At 30.2% G+C, this 18,252-nt stretch overlaps 1 protein-coding gene across 2 annotated transcripts in view; it reads left to right on the top strand.

Moving 5' to 3' along the window:
* Positions 1-18,252, top strand: part of LOC121120505 (uncharacterized) — a 154,124-nt gene that overhangs the window by 120,454 nt on the left and 15,418 nt on the right. For both annotated transcript variants that reach the window (XM_040715394.2, XM_071889215.1), the window contains 2 exons: positions 4,663-4,974; positions 13,610-13,852. In XM_040715394.2, coding sequence (XP_040571328.1) covers positions 4,663-4,974; positions 13,610-13,852 — 555 coding nt within the window. The remainder of the gene's footprint in view (positions 1-4,662; positions 4,975-13,609; positions 13,853-18,252) is intronic.

Genomic DNA, 18,252 nt, shown 5'->3' with positions numbered 1-18,252 from the left:
ACGCTTATCGTTAGTCTGACGTCATCGTCATTTGTTCGTACCTCGAACCTTTGTTTATTGATTGGAGCAGATGCTTGCATTTAAAACTTTTGGTTTTAGCCATTCAGGAAGGCAATTCTCATTTGGGGGTTGACATTTTAATTGGTATATATAATTATCTTCGTTTTGTTACTGAGATGATTATAAAACATCCAGATAGTATTGTTTTGCCTGCAGCTTTAGAGACAGTCTTTGGTTATATTCTATTGGGGCCTAACTCATATCTAGTCCCTTCTAAATTTAAATATAAAGTTTTAGTTACAAGAATTTCAAAGAAGAATAGGGATGAAAATGAATTAAATAATTTAGTAGATAAATTTTGGTCTATGAAATTGATTGGTGTTTTAGATTATGAACGGTCCCTTATGAAGATCGTTTTGTTCTTAAAAAATTCAATAATACAATATCATATATGAAAAGGGTAGATATGAGATTGCGTTGCCTTTTAAAATAATGTTCCGACATTAAAATCAGATTAGAAAAAATTTAATCAAATTAATTTCTCTTGAACGTAGACTTGGAAGAACACCTCAACTCAAGAAGGAATATGCTAAGGCCATGAGATCTTATGAAGAGTTGGGAGTTTGCCGTTAGGCCACTCACGAAGAACTTCAAGGATTTCGTAATGGTCCTCTGTATTTTATTCCTCATCATCCTGTGATCAGTGAAGACAGAACAACTTCGAAAGTTCGTCCTATTTTCTATGCTAGTATTCCTGATAGTCGCGTAATATTGTTGAATGATTGTCTTTTAAATGGGCCGAAACTTCAAACCGATATTCGACAAATTTTACTCCGTTTTCGATCCAATAAAATTGGGATTATGGCTGACATAAATAAAATGTTTATCAAACAAAGATTAACACGAATAATTATCGTTTTCAACAATATCTTTGAAGGGACAACATTCCTCATGTGGAGCCACAAGTCTTCATTATGACGTCCGTCATGTTTGGAGTGAAGTATTTGCCATTTCTCGCAATGTCTAGTATTAAGCATCATTCTCAAACTGAAATAGGTCGTAAATATTCTCTCGCATATAAGTCTATTAGTAGTAATTTATAGGATGATGATGTTTTTGGGGGGTCTCGTGACTTAAAATCTGTTCGGTGCTTGGTAAATGAGTAAAAAAATTATTCTCAAGTGCAGGCTGGAATTTGACCAAGATTGTTTCTAATTCTTCTGAATTGTTGGATTTCGTGTCTACGGAGGATCGTTTAATCAAAAGCTTTGTTGGATGGAACTACTATGGACCTGGGTAGATGTTGGGATGTCGTTAATGATTGTTTCCAATATCAACAAAAGATACATTTTCTAGACCCACTTTGTAAATATACCAAGAGGACCATTCTCAGTAAAGTATCTCAAGTTTTCGATATTTTTAGAATGTATTCCACCTTTATTATTCGAGGAAAAATTATAGTACAATCCTTTTGGAACTTGAAAAATTGTGGGATGAAGAGCTCGATGAGTAGAGCGTCTCCAAGTTCAGAATTTGGGAAAAAGAGCTGGAATATATTTCGAAATTGAAGATTAGTCGTTGTTTTTTACCAAAATTTGTATTTAAAAGTTTAGAGCTACACGACTTGTGATGCTAGTGAGCTTTCATACAGGAGCATAGTTTATGTTCGCTTTGCGAATACCAATTTCATCGAAACAAAATTCCTCATCAGTAAGGCTCGAGTAGCGCCAAAGACAAGGAAAACTTTGGCTTGATTGAAATTATTGGCAGGATTACTGGGAGTAAGACTTGTTCGTAATGTTCTTGACTCTTTTAAGAGTACACATTTACATATTAGCTCATTTTATTAATGGACTAATTCTCAAGTCGCCATTTCTTGGATTCGAAAACCAAGCTCTTCTTGAAAAATATTCGTTGGAATCGTGTCCAAGAAATTCAAGATTTTGTCAGGAGCTTATGTAGGGATTATGTGCGTGGTGAACAGAATCCTGCAGATGTCCTGTGTCGTGAATGTACATTGAATTCTTTAAAGTTGAATACATTTTATTGGAATGGACCTTCGTGAATTTTACGCTCTTCGTAGCATTGGTCGAAGCAAGATTATTCCGGTATACCCGATATATCTCTAATCAATGTAGAGTTAAACAAGAAATCCGTTGTCGCTATTTCCAAAACAGAGAATGACATCCTCAATCGTTTTGAAAATTACTGGAAGTTGATTCGCTTTGTTGCTTTGTGTCGTAGATGGGTGACTCGTAAATCTCATCATTCCAACGTTCTCTCTTCCGAAGAATTATAGGATGCTGAGGTCAAGATTTTGGGTATAGATCAGTGCGAAGCCTTTCCAACAGAATATGAAGATTTATCTAATAATTGTTTAATTTCAAAATCCAATAATCTATCATCATTAGATCCTACTTGGGATCCTTTATTACAACTACTCGTTGTTGGTGGTCGTTTTCACTATGCTTCCATCCCTGATGAATCTAAACATCAATTTATTTTACATGAAAAATCGTCGTTGGTGAAAAAAATAATTTTGTTTTATCATCAAAGTGCTTCTCATTCGGCCATCGAAACTGCTTTTACAAATCTTAGAGGAAGACTATGGATAATAAAAGGAAGAGGAATAATTTCTTCAATGATTGATTCGTGTTTCCTCTGTCGCCATAACAAAACTCAGCCTATTTCTCCATTAATGTCGACCCTTCCTGAGGAAAGAGTTTGAATAGCGCCTGCATTTGCGAACGTAGTCATAGATTTTGCGGGACCTTTCCTATTAAAAAATGATAGCTTCACTGTCAAGTCGTACATTGTTTTGTTTACTTGTGCACAAAGTAGAGCAATTCATTTAAAATTATTCTTAAAAATGGAGACGGACAAATTCTTGGAAGCTTTTCTACAGATGATTAATCGTAAAGTGGTCCAAAAAAGACTTTCATATCTGATAATCAAACCTCGTTTGTTAAAGCATCAATAATGTTCCATGGAAGTTCGTAATTTTTTCTTAAGCTTTTATATTAAGTGGGAGCTTATCAACCTTAGAAGTACTTTTCGAGAAGGTTTTTACGAGTGACTTATTTCGTCTGTAAAGAAATCTCTCAAAATTATATTGGGAAGAGCTCTCATTCGATGAAATGTATACTGTATTAACAGATATAGGAGCATCCATAAATAAACGTCCGCTTACCTTTTTAAGCTCAGATTCTCAAGATTTGGAACCGATAAGGTCTTCTCATCTATGTTTCAATAGACCGCTTGGAGTGTTTCCTAATTTCAAAGAAAGCGACATAGATTTAAAGGTTAGCTACAAATATTTGAATTGTCTTCCGGATTATTTCCGGAAAAGATGGTCCGATGAATATTTGCAAAGACTACAGATTCGTGGAAAATGGAAACATTGCATGGATGAAGTTGATGTTAACGATGTTTTGCTCATTTCCGAAGACAACATACTTCGTAAGGACTGGCCCATGGCTCGAGTGACAGAAAATTAGAGGTCGTGATGGAAAGGTTCGTACCTTGAAATTAAGAACTGCTAATGGAAAAACAATTTATCAACCAGTGCAGCGTATACATTTATTTGAAAATTTTTGCGATTAATTATTATTTCTTTCAATGGAATTAGATGGATGTTTATTTGTTTTTGTATTTCGATCTTTCTTCATATATTGATTATACATTATGATTATTATTAATTGTAACTATTTTGATAAATTGATTTCTCAATGCCGCGGGAGTGTTGCTGCTGGTCCGCCAGTAACTTCATCTGACCCCCTTGCTTTGGCATTACTTCTTTTTATCTATAGTTTATTTCCTGTTCTTTTGTTCAGTTTTGTTCGTTCGTTAATAAGTGACGTCCGCTATAATATTCTGAAAAATAAAATAATTAATAAATAAACCAAGATCCTTTGTTTCATATCATTCGTCCTCGTCAAAAAAAAGGGGTTTAGTTTGTGCTATTTCTCCAGAAAAAGCGGATTTCCTGCAACAGCCGTAACAAAGACTATCTCTATCAAAAAAAGTTGAACTTAAAAAAATCGTATACAAGACAATTAAGTATCTTGCAGAGAGTGAATGATGAAATTTAATAAAATTTCCTCCAAACTTCCAACCTGAGATGTTATCATGAATCATAGTGTTAATAATTTGTCACAGTCTATATACTGAACTACATTTTAGGATAGTATTAAATAGTTTTTCAATTGTCATTTTCACATATAGTGCTCAGCTTGGATTTTTAAGAGTCCTCAGTTGCCGCTTTGTTTAGAAATTAAATAACCATATCCTACCCACAACAGTAAAAAACTTATATTTTAAGTAATTCAAAGCTAATGTTTAATTGTACTGGGTGGGTAAAATACACAATAGTACCTGTGGGCTGAAAGTTGACTGAAGAATCACTAAAATCCAATTAACCCTTTTTTTAATATTAAACATCTAAAATATCACATCTCATATTGTTTCAAAAATCGATATTATATTCTAAATACTCAATTGTTCCCCAGATTTTCTTCTTAAATTTGAAACACCCAAAAATTCCCTGAAAACGGTAGAAAAAACTCTTAATATGTTCATACTAGTAATAATATATTATTAGCAATTTAATCAATAAATCATTTACTGGAAATAATTAATTTTTTCCTTATTATTTTATTACAGCAGCCTATGATGAAATCGACGGAAACCTCTCAAATCGCTATAAAAATCCGTTAACTATTATTCAAGTCAAAAATCCAAGCAAAAACTTGGATTGTTCGGACATGAATTATAATTTTCCGTCCGGTATCCTGCGATTCACTCTCTTAGCTTCCCTCATAGGATTTACAACACTAATTATTGGAGTTCTCGCCTGGCATCTACCCTGCTACTCTTGTTCATCCGTCTATTCCACATCCTCTTCATCAGCTGACTACCCTTATACACAATCATTTACTTCAAGGAATGAATGGGTCATTACATTTGATGATCTTGGTAAGTGATATATTTTGTCTTACAAACCATGGAGGATAAACCAGTAAGAATTTCATTGGTATATAGTGAGCTATATATTTCAATAAAGAGGAAAATAATAACAACTATGAGTTAGCATGTTTGCACAACATTTTTACAGCTATATGTTAGTTTTATGTAGCCATAAGTTGACTCTTATGTATATTATTATTTTTAATATTTAGTATTTAATTGTGTACCCAATTACGAATAAATTTATGTAAACTATTTCTTTCAAAAAGATATTTTAATTAATTTACTTAATAACAATTGGAAATTATATTTTAGTAAATTATGAAATATTAGAAGTAGATTTATTTATAAAGGTGAAATATACATTAAAAAAAATAAAGAAGTATATTTGTCAGTTTAGAAACTAGAAAAGGAAATTTGTAAATACATTCAAAATCTGAACAATCATAATGTTATTTTTCAATCCTACCAAATTTTAAACTAGATGGCCAAAAAAATCTGTTACTTAACCCTTTAACACCTTTGCGGTTAATGTGCAGTAATAATTTTCGAATTTTGAAATCTTAATCTTAGTTTATTTGTAGGAATAAAATAGTGTTTTTTTATTTAATCGAGATTTGGAGTTTTTGGTTAGAATCTTTTAAATCTTAAAATTGAATAAGTTTTTTTTTTTTTTTTTTTTTTTTTAAATAGAATAAAGAGTAAATGGCATAACTTATATCCTCCGTTAGACCGTGTATTCGACTAAAAACTGGAAAAAAAATATTTTATCTTATTCCATCTAAAATTTCGTAACAATGGCAAAATTTTAAACATTTAAACGACTGTTTCCAAAAATTAATTACTACAAATTTTATTTATAAAAATATTTCGTATTAATACTATTGAATTATTTAGTAATATTTATCAAATTTCGACTTGTTGTCGACTTATTACAGTATAAAGTGTTTTTTTTTTTTGAGGCACTAGTATAATGGAAAATTGGATATGAAATATATTTTCTTTAAACTCTAAAAATGGTGAAATATATACATTCAAAACTATTAGAAACGATTTCGACAAAAAAAAATATAATGTTTTTTACAAGAGTGGATATAATATGGATATTTTCCTTATAAAACTGTTAAAATACTAACAGTAGTATCTGGTATTGCGCTGAATAATTAGGCATCGGCTTAAAGGCAAATTTTGCTTCAATAGTATAGAAACTAACTTCTCAAAACTCTCTCCGTTTTTCATGAACACACTCACGCTTAACTACTCAATACTTATATATCCATTTATATGACGTGTTCTGCCCTCAAAAACGAAAGAATAATAGTAATCGTTTGAGAAAAAAATATTATTATGGGATCACTGATTTGTACTTTGTTCTCTAGAGCTCTCACTAACAAAAACCAACTAACCTCACTGTATGCTTAATACAAAACTCCTGCGAGAGTTAGTTCATGTTTACATATATCCGTTTATATTTTATTCAAATCTTAACTTGTACTGAAAATGCAACTGACTCATATCTTAATAATAATACATATAAGAGAGTAATAACAAAAAATACATAAAAAAGCAGTGCTATATGCACACGCCCGCAATGTTTCAATAATACGACTAAATTGTTATTTCTTAGATTAACAAAATGAAAATAATATATATCAGGGTGCACAATTCACAGTGCAACCTGTACACATACTTGATGCTACATCCAAAAATGTCTGCAATATTTTATTTATAAAGCAACAATGATGTATTTTAGATCTAAATAAGCTGATCATATACATAAGAGAGCACTATATACAGTGCACCTTGTGACTGTTTTTCATATATTCATACATACAGACGGATATACAAACTTTGCTTTATTAATGTAGATAAATATCTATTCTGACATTTGAAAAAATGCTATGCATACATAAATTCAATCCAAGAGTTGAATTGCTCTTCTCAAATTAATAAATTTTCTAAAAATAATAAACACATATTTTATGATTGTATTAAAATTTCAAATCCATCTCATGATGGTATTTCCTTATAGTATTATAGGTATTTTTTTAGGTTAAATATTCCATATTTAAAATATGTACATTATACATACAAATATTATTCAAACAAAACACAGAATATACAGCATTTTATACCTAAGTATCTATATGCACATAAAAACTTTAATTCTTCGAAATGACGTCAATTCAATAGAAATTTGAGATTGAATACTTTTAAAAAGGTTAAAAATGAATAAAAATGTTGATTTGATATATTAAATAAGTGTGACACAGTTTAACATGTTTACTTAATATATTTAGAACTTTTAACAATGTTAAGTGTTAGTGTTTATCATTTCCTGGGAAATTGTAATTGAGCGTGGCCCTGCAAATATAGTCATCTTGTTACCATGTTTAATTAGGAATAATAACTATGTCTAGGGATGTAAAAAAGGTTGAAATCATCTTTAGTATACACTTAAAAAACTATATATGTTGATAACCTGCAATAGTTTTGCATTGAAAAAACTATTAATTATATTTAACTTACAATAAGTTATAATCAAAATTACCATTTTAATTAAACTTGAACATTTTTAAAAGTTCGAGAAGTAACATTTTTTCTATTAACAACTCAAGGAATTCTTTGTAGTAAGCTTGACCAAAATGGTTTGGATTTCGGGAGAACCTGACTAACAGATCTTCTATTTCGAGTATCAGGTTTTCTTTCATTGACTTCCATTCATTAACGAAAAGTACTCCACTTACTCGTTATATACAAGGAATGTAAAAATAAAGATATTAATATTGATTAGTTTATCAACATTATTACTGATGCTGATATTAAAAGCATTTTAGCGCTCATTTAAATTTAAAATAGAGCAGAAAATAGAACTTTATTAATATACAGATGTTAATAAATTTTACGTGAAGTATGTACATAAAACACATAAAAGTTAATAACGTTTAAAAAATCAAGATAAATTTTAACCTTCAGGAATGATTTGTTCAATAGCACATTTTTGTTTTTTAGCAGTTTTAAAATTTCACTTTCTAATAGAACTTTGTTCAAACTAAAAATTGAAAATAATTACGCGTATTGTTAAGCTTGGACTTATTAACATTTTTTTAAGGGTTGACTTTTGTTATTTGATTAATACTCTCATCAATTTGAACTTTAGAGTCCTTTCCTCGAAAATAATAAATACATTATTACTATCTGTTGAAAGTGATACTTACAATATGTATTTTTTAAGGCACCAAAATTTTGACGTGTCATCCTAACTCTCATTGACGCGTCTAAATTAAAAACAAAAGCCTTCCCCAATAAATAATTGTGCTTAATGATAGCATCATGCATAGATTTTAATAAGTTAAGTTATAATCCATCTATTTCGTCCATCTTGGAGGTTTAATCGCCCAATGTTTGTAAAAATCATAAATAATTTAATTTACAGAGTTTATACTTTGTTAAACAACGAACCTTGAGGGCTTACAAAAGCTTTATATACACAGGTAGGGCATTGTTTGTTCTATCGGTGGCTAGCCAAAAGGTTTAGGGGACAATTAAAAAAATGGCGCTCATCAAAGCAGTATTTATTCCACAATCCTGGGGAAAAAAGAGTATACATTTGACAACAACACTATTCTCAATGGAAAACTACAGAGAAAGTGTTGGTATGGCCTAGTGATCATAATTTTTTTATCTTGTTGGATCAAGTGTTTGGCATCCAAGCTTACCGAACCTCACCTCTATAGACTTATTAGTATAAAGTGCAGTTGAGCGACACACCAACACATCCTCCTGCAATTCAAAGTCCGAATAATGATGTCCAGAATCCCATAGGAATTCCAAAATCTCCCAAAAGAGACTGTCATCACGACTTGTTCTGTTTCTGAGGTAGAGTTGAGGCTGTTATTGACTCTAAAGGCGAAAATTTCCAAACGACATAATTTAATATAATCAACTTTGATTTAGTTTTTAATTCAGATGATTATTTAAGGAGAAATTATATTTCTTTTATTACATCTTGTTGGCTATTAAATGAAAGTAACACCCTGTTAATTAAGAATGAAGATGAAAGATATTTATGCGAAGTTTTACTGTTTATGTAACCCAGTTTTTAAGTTGAGGAATTTTCCTTTAATATTTGTAAAAAAATGGACTGTATATTATAAAAATTAGTATTAGGTTTGATACAACCAATTTATCATTTATACAAATAGTATTGAGTAGAAGTGATTAATTCCAAATTAATATCGTTTTTTTTAAGCCAATGTTAACTAACATCATTTTCTAACATTTTTGATGAACATGGTAAAAAATAAATTCCAGAAATGAAATTGCTTTAATTTAATAATAAACAATTGAACGATTATAATAATACTCTTAATAAAGGTTCAATCCAATCCCTGACTACAATAAGTCTATAAAATACAATTTAAACCCAAACCGAAAAAATAATTATCTTCCACCGAGTTTCAACACTGGAACAGCATTTTTCAATCATTTATTTCTATAAAGCCAGCCTGAAAAGAAGGGAAAAAACTCGTAATTAAAATACACATTTTTAAAAGGCAAATTTACTAGAAAACTATAATAGTATTCAAAACCCATGTTCATCACAATCTATATATGCATAATAAAAAAAAAGCTTTTGTTTTTTTCAATATATATACCCTTAAAAATTTTATACTTATTTTTTATTACTGATATTTTTGTAGACCGATTTAGAATGATATTTTGGGCAAGTCCGAAATTCAAACAGTGAACGTAAATTAAAACTAGTGATGGAACGAATAATTGGAATGGAGGAATAGGGTGTTTTTTCTTGAATCGGCCTTAGAAAATAATGTTTAATTTGCAATTTCGATTGTTATTTGTAATTATTTATTACCAGTTCTCGTAATTATTATTACAATTCTAAGGTTTTTAAGGTTGCAGTAGGTGTAAATATTGTCTATTTAGGTGAATAAGTTTTGTAAAGCGATCTAGGAAAGCTCGTTTTTAGGAAAAAAAAATCCTTTGCTTTGGGATTACTCGCCAATTGAAAAGCTCACCGGACAAAGAAATCACTGCCTTCCTTTATTTAATGGAAACATTATTTCCATATTAAGATTATTTAAATATTTAAGAATTAGAATCGGCATCAGGAATTTTTACAAGAATCGCATCGGAATTGATATCAGATTTTTTTTTTTTTTTAAATCGTCCCATCACTAATTAAAACCATAGGGCAAAATTTTTGATTCTAAAAAATAACGCCACACTTTAAGAAAAATTATTTATCTTTTTTAAAAGATTTTATTTTATTCTTTCAAATTTGTTTTCTAAGAAAATGACGAAAGAAATGAATCCATACTGATAAATTTTGTAGATCCTACTTTACTTCAAGACCAGTTTTGATAGAGTTAGACCCTATTAGTTTAAATAATTGATTGTTGATATTCATAATTTTGGAACACACTTGATATCTTCAACACTTCATGTATAGAATTGGTGTACAAAGTGATTATCCAAAACTTCCAGTAGCATGACTTCATTACGAAATATGTGATTTGTATGGCATCAATAAAAAACAGCTAAAAACCGATTCTTAAAATATTTAAAAACTATTTTTAGTTCTATTTTAATTCAATATATTAATCCACAATTAGTAACAAACTCGACACGCTGACAAAGATATTGTCCATGGGATACCACAATGTCATGATGACATCTCGGAGAGAATCCAAATTTGTATGAGAAGTGTGACAGAAATTATTCTCAAAGGCGCCATAAACTGCAAAGTCCACGGGGTTGAGGTCAGGGCTAAAGAAGGGCCACTTGGAGGCAGGCCAGAAGTCAGCCATATCGTTAATGCAAAAAAAATAATTGCTCTTGTCTTAATGGGTCGTAATTGACTTCTTGATGTTGTTTGCAGTCCGGATGAGATACCAACTGTCTCTACAGCCTTCTTGGCAGTAACAGCGGCATGGATGACATCGCTTTTTTCGTTGTTGCTCAGACATTTTTAGAATTAGATATATGGAATAAATACAAAAAAAATATTTATGATTCAACCATCATTTGGCTACGTAATGAACTATTGTAATTGAAAATACCGGGGATAAAACCATGATTAAATGTTACTCCGAGTTTTGGGTACCCACTAAATACACCGAATTTTAAGAGTGACAGATTTAAATGATTTTTTTTTTGTAATATCGATTTTTTAATAAGATCTGTCCGGAACAAACTTCCTAAGAGGACATAATTAGTTCGTCCACTAAAAATTATAACGGTGTCATACTTAAGTCCAACACTAATGAATGTGATTTGCTATTTGGGTACATTATATTTTTGTAAGCAAACGCTCTAGATCGAAATAATTATACATATATACATACAACTTTAATTCACTTTTTGGCCCTTTATTATACATGATGCCCTTTAAACTCCTTTGAATTACAATCAACTTAATGAAAGTTTAGATAACAAAATAGTACATTTATTAATATAACCTTGTAAAGGCTTTTAACATTTATTAAAACATCCATGAATGTAATTTAACTAAAGCCAACTTTAATATAAACCAAATTAAAGCTATGTGCATATAAGTATAATATAGGGGAAACTAATGTTAGTTCATTTGTATGTATGTATTTTCTCATTATTTAACTTTCTTTAGAAGCAAAGTCTTTTTTAAATTTGGGGAAAAATACATAATTCCTCAGAAATTATTTGGTTACTTACATTAGGGTGTCAATCATAACGTAGTGAACATTAAACCTATAACTTTTTGAAACCCTTATCCCCTTATTAGTTCATTTTCCTATATTTGATTGGTGTATGAATTAACAAGTTAAAATTTTTAACAATTAGTGGTCGCGCAATGGCTTTAAACTTAATTTTTCTCTTATTGTCATCACAATACATCGATATATATATATATCTTTTTGAAAGGTTTACACAAATTTTTTAGCTAAAAAAAATAATCAATATTCAACATGGAGTCTTTTACATATTTGCACAGGATTGAATAATTGTGTACAAAATATAAGTAAATATTTGAAAATAACATAGAATTTTTGCAAATGATCAAATAATTTTAAGTTAGTTTGTAGATTTTTTTTTTTTTTTGATATTTAAAAGTTGTCTTAAACCTATCTAAGGTATAAAAATACTCAAAAATAAAAAAAACCCCAGATTTTTATTTAAACATTATTATAAATTCATCAAGTACTACTAGAAGTGAACATGATTTGTTTTCCTGCCTTATAACATTCATTCTAAATTGAAATTGACATGATGAGATCACCTAATGGTTTTTTTTAGAACTAATGCTAACATTATTTAAGGAGTAGCCTTTTCATGATACCAATATTTCATGTACTTATAGATATAGGCAGAGTTTTCATGAGTACCGAGGGCCCAGTCCCCTCCTTTTCCCCTTAATATTTATTATAAAATCATGTATATTTTATATACTAAGTATGTACAGGGTTGGGGTAGCATTTCATTACGATTTTATCCTCGCTATTTTTATTGCGTAAGCAAACGATAGCTGAAGAAAACAAAAGGTGTTGTTCTTATCCAATGTCTCTGAGTTGTAAATAATTTCGAAGCAACAACAAAAAGGCAACCAATATTGGCTAATAAGACTAAAAAGACAGTTGGTATCTTCATCCGGATTACATATAACATCAAGAAGTTTATTCCAACTCCATACAGACAAAAATTACCAAACTTCTGCATCAACAATATGCCTGACTTCTGGTCTGCCTCTATGTGACTCTCTTCCACCTCTAACCTCAACCCCTGGAACTTTGCAGTCACAGGTATCATGAAAAAGAATGTCTCCCACACCTGTCATCCAAATTTGAATTCGCTTTTATCTGCCATTATGACTGTGTGGTACGCTATGAACACGGATTTCCTTGTTAAAAGCTGTCAATCCGTTCGCTGGCGCGTTTAGGCTGTTATTGGATGTGAAGAAGGACATATTGATAAATACAACTAAATATAGTATTTTAAAATATTATAAATTTGTTTTTGAGTTGTCTTATCTTGAATTAATAAATATTACTTTTATCGTAACTTAGTATAAAAGTTTTGCACTCCCACTCTGTAAATTAATACAGTCCAAATTTCAAACTCTACCAATGCCTAGCGAGGTAATTGCAGAGCTTTTGGAGTGGGAAAGTGGCGAGAGCTAGTTCAGAAATATGAAAACTCTTAAAATTTTACTGTAACAGTTTTTAGTCTTATTTGTGTTATAGAGGACAATATTGTTTGGGGTAGTGGTGGATGAATAAGAAATTTGAAGGGTTACGTCATTGGTGTTCCAATGTTTTATGACTTAATGTAGCAGCAAGTACCGGTTCTAATACCAAGTTAGTATGGTACAGTTTTACATTGTATTCCGAACAGCACTATTGCGAAGTAAGACTGATAAATGTTTATAATTTAATGCTCCATACATATGGATAGACACCCTATGTTTATAGAATATGTATATACCCCGTATTGTCCATCAATCAAATTAAATTGAAGACTTAGTACAATCTCCTAAGCCAACAGTGGTAATAAAATATAAATGTATATAAAAACCTACACATACGAATCTATAAACAAAAAGAAACACACATCAATCCTATTATAATTAACTTATCATATATTACAGTTCTAATAAGTGGATTGGAAGTCATAAGTTCATCTGTTGTGGTGAGTGGTTACTCGGAAAACACTTCTTCATATGGAATGATTGGTTTTGATCCTGAATCTGGACAAATCCTTTGGAAAAGGAGTATTTCTTCGATAATACACAAGCATGGATGTCATTTGATTGATGTGAATGGAGACGGCATCAAGGATTGTATAGTTACAGGAGATTCTGGGATATTTGCTGCAATTAATCCTGTTAACGGTTAGTATTTGATATTTACTTTAATAGTTGTTATAACTTAGTGATTTACATCCAAATATTTATTTGATTATTAATAATTTTGCATTATCCTCATGTACCACATAATACATATCAATGAGTAACCTTCATCAAAATAGTCCAAAATTACACCATCCATATATTGACTGTCTAAAGAATATTTGCTTATGATATTATTTACGTGAACGATAATTAGATTCCTTGTCAATTCATTTGTTGGCATTTCATTCCCAGTAAATTTATTTCCTACAAAAGTCATCCCCAGGACATTTCCTACCCATTTTGAAAACGTCAAACGGTTTCGGTTCCTGAGCGAATTAGAAATTTTTGTGTAATGCTGTACATGAAGGGCTGGGGAGTCGGCGCTGAAGTTGACTAATGATGGATGGGAGACGGATATAATTTATGGAGTTTATGGTTTATAAATAACGTGATCATAAATTTTTAATAGTGAGTAGGAAATGGAATCTGTGAGTATTACGAGATAGAGATAGGGAGATAGAAGTAATTCCCATGATTGCTTTTCTTTAGTATTGAATATCCTCTATCACTTTTGTTGTGTCCATCCCTATTCAGTCTTCTCCAATTTAGTTTCTGTCCAGTCAAGTTCAGTCCCATATATCAGTCCTAAAAGCTTATCAAGTTTGGTCCTTGATGGCTTCACTTAACTTTATTTCTTCTCTCTTTTACCAGTTGAAGTAATAACAGTCCTATGACTGGACTGAATTGTACCAAAAAAATAAGGACTGGCACAACACTATCTATCACTAATCCTTCCTATTATAATCCCTTTTTCACTTTCTTTTCTTTTCTCACAATTCAGAACTACGTAAGCAATAACCAAGTTCTTGGACCCCTTCATGAGCAGCTTTACACAAAACAATTAACTAGTTTGTATGCATAAGCCATATAGCGTCACGAAATATCCCTTTTCAAAATAGGAATTAAATGTCTGGGTATGAGTTTTACTGGGAATCAATTTATTTAGCAAATGTGATTTAATGTGCCACAGAATATCTATTATTTAACAATTACAACATTAATTAATCTAATATCTAAGCAATATTCAATGATTGTATTCCCCTCATTCCAAAAACTCACACTTCCTCATTTAAAATTATTAATCTATTTTTTTCTGATAGAACTTTTATATAACATATGTTTATTAGTGCTGAAAATTGGTATGAAAAAATTATTAACTTGGATGATAAAATTAGACGCCTTAGAGCCGAATAAATCCAAAAATATTTTATTTAATCTGTTTAAATGGAGAGATGTGGCTTTCGTTGAGTGGGAGGGGAAGAAAAAAGCAAGACTTCTGGTATTTATATGATTTTTTAGGGAGAAAATGTATTACTGATATAGAAAGGAGAACTTACAGAATTTCAAATAGCATTAATCTAGGGAAATATTGTGAATTTATGTTTAAAAATATGTATTGTCATATTATAATTCATTTCTTTTTTTTTAAAATACTATCAGTACAGAGAATTCATCATTCAGAAACACCACGATGATTTATTAAAGAATGAACAAAAAAGAGAGATAACATCAACTGTTTATTTTTTCTACTCGGAAAAAATAAGTTTTTCCACGTTTTGGGCATTCCATATCATAGTCCATAATATTTGATATACTATTCATATTTAAAAAAGATAGAATTATGTACAAGTTACAGCTTTTACTAAATAGTTCAGTACAAAAAGTGACCTGTAAGTACATAATGCATAACATTTTTGTATAGAAAGAAATAAAATGATAGCTTCAATAAAAACTTTCGGTAACTAATTAAGAAGGTTTCTGGAATGATCAAATTAAGCTTTTTAAGATGAAGTAATTGCAACTTTTACATAACAAATATATTCAAATATAGAATGATAGAGCTCAAAAAACAATTTTTTTATTATTATCTTTGCAATGAAAACTTTTTATTTTTCTTTGCATAATTTAATTAAGTAAAAGATCTTTTGCCAATTTCAAAAATGTATATATATTTTCCATTTTTTGGTTGTATCTAATTAAAAAAAGGGTTAAGTAAATTTGTGTTATAAACAGAGATGTTGTGTACAAGTTACAACTTGTATAAGCAGATTGTACAAGTTGCAATTTGTACGCCTTAAGGAGGGTTACCACATCTATCGTTGGTAAAAACGTATACGTGTTTATATATGGATGTAAATCCACTGTGTTTTGTAGCTGGCCCGTTAATTTGTAAATGGTAACATAAAGAAGGAATTTCCTTTTCCTTAGCAATTGTCATTATCATTTCATTCCTGAGTAATTACATTCTTTCTTAAATAGATTCAATTATCTATATTCAAAACCTGATTTAACATTCGTTTGTGCTCATAAATGATGGAGGGTAACCTTGAGGATTTGTTGCGGAGTGATAATTGTAAGTCCTTTTTGGACTCAGAGTAGAATTGGGGATCGACATTGGAGTAATTCTATTAAATGTCCCAGTTTTTATCATTTACTCCTTCCTCTCTTATCACAGCTGATTGTAGCTGATCTAATGAAACAGTCATGAGCATTATTATTTATCTCCTCTAAAACATTCTTCAAATTATCAGGGGTACCATGTTGAGTTTCAGTTTCATTTTTTTAATATGCCCATTCTAGACTAAATTTTCATTATTCTAAATATATTATATAGTTGCTCTCAAAAGGATTCCCTATAATCAACTAACAAGAGTTAGTATAGAAATATATAAACATATACACGCACGATAGATGTGGTAATCCCCCTTTGTTACTCTTATTTAGTTATTGAATTAAAACCTCATTCATATTGATTAATTATCAACTAATCCTTTCATTTTTTTTATGTATTTAAATGACTTATTTATTATGGATTTACGAGTAATATAACTGTGGGAATTTGAACATTATAATGTGCGAGAGAAATTGTAATTTTCTCTTATTAATTTTTATTAAAGAAGTCTAAAATGGTATCATTTACATATCTAACCTCTACAGAATATTCAATAATTGCATTATCGTAATCACATGTAGACTGTAAATTATCAAGACAAATACATAATTATTATAATTTTAGGTTGTAACTTGTACAATTTACTTATAGAAGTTAAACAACATATTCGACAATGCCGTACTTAGGAGATTTCTGGATCAGTGAATCCTTTTATCAAATAATTTGATAAACAAAAATAGAAAATAGATTATAAAAACGTTTGTTTACCTTTGAAAACATCGAACCCATTATGTAAATAGGTTTTAAAATATATCAATTGTTGAAAGATTTATTGCACATTGAATTTAGTTCATTGATTTTAAACTTATTCAAATTAGCGAAAGAGTCATAATTAAAATTTACTTAGTTATTACTTTTTTCTATTTTACTTAAAGTTATGTAACCTTTACAACGTTTGAAACGTAATGTTAGTTCATCTGTAAAACGTAGGAAATGATACGACCCTTGGGGCATGAGTATTGATTACTGATATTAGTTTCTTTACAAAACGATAGAGAGTTGTCTGGCTATAAAACTTAAAAACTAAACCATATCTTGTCCTTATGGGACGAAAGGGTTATTCCATGCAACTTTATCGGACCAATTAAATAAAAATATATGTAGGTATATGGGTCATTCCATGATAAATTTTCACGAGGATGAGTATTTGACTCAAATTTGGTATGTAGTATTATTGATAGTAGAATAGCTTCGAGTTGAAACTTTTGATCTGTAACATAATCCAACTCTGAGTTTTGAGGCCTTAAAGATGAACAGGCGGAAAATTCAAGGAGTTAGGAATAAAGTTATGATTTATAAAAATCATAATTTTATTTATATACTGGGTTGATTTTTTTAGTGGTACTCATTTTATTATTTTAAATCCGGAATGGCATTGGTGCAAAATCACGGAGGAGGACAAAGAGCAAAGATGGTTGGAAAGAGCACATAAGATTCCAAATTTTCTCGAGGCCATCAAAAATTAAGGTAAAGTTTGGCTCTTTTCTGATGAAAAAAATTTCACTGTTCAGGCATTCATAAGCAGAACAGCCGCTACATCACAACCGAACGTCCAAACAATGTCTCAGCTACAGCGAAATTTGTCTTCAGAACAAAAAATACACCCGGAACCATGGTTTTAGGCGTTGCGGAGTCTGCCATCCCATTTTTGTTGAGAGGAAGGAACGGCTCAATACAAATACTTACAACGACTTTTTTGATAATAAAGTGCTACCTTGGGCCCAAAAAAGTTCGGAGGCAACTTTGTCGAATAAATATTCACACAAAACCTATCCTTGAAATTTTAGTTTTGAAAAATTGAAAATAATAAAATGTTTACTATTAGATAAAATCAACCCAGTTATATTTTTTGTACATCCATTATATTTTCATCCAATAGAGATATTTT

The sequence above is a fragment of the Lepeophtheirus salmonis genome, chromosome 6 (assembly GCF_016086655.4).
Source record: "Lepeophtheirus salmonis chromosome 6, UVic_Lsal_1.4, whole genome shotgun sequence".
Lineage (NCBI taxonomy): Eukaryota > Metazoa > Arthropoda > Copepoda > Siphonostomatoida > Caligidae > Lepeophtheirus > Lepeophtheirus salmonis.
Note: the sequence above shows the minus strand (reverse complement) of the source record. Positions and strands in the feature narration are given on the sequence as shown.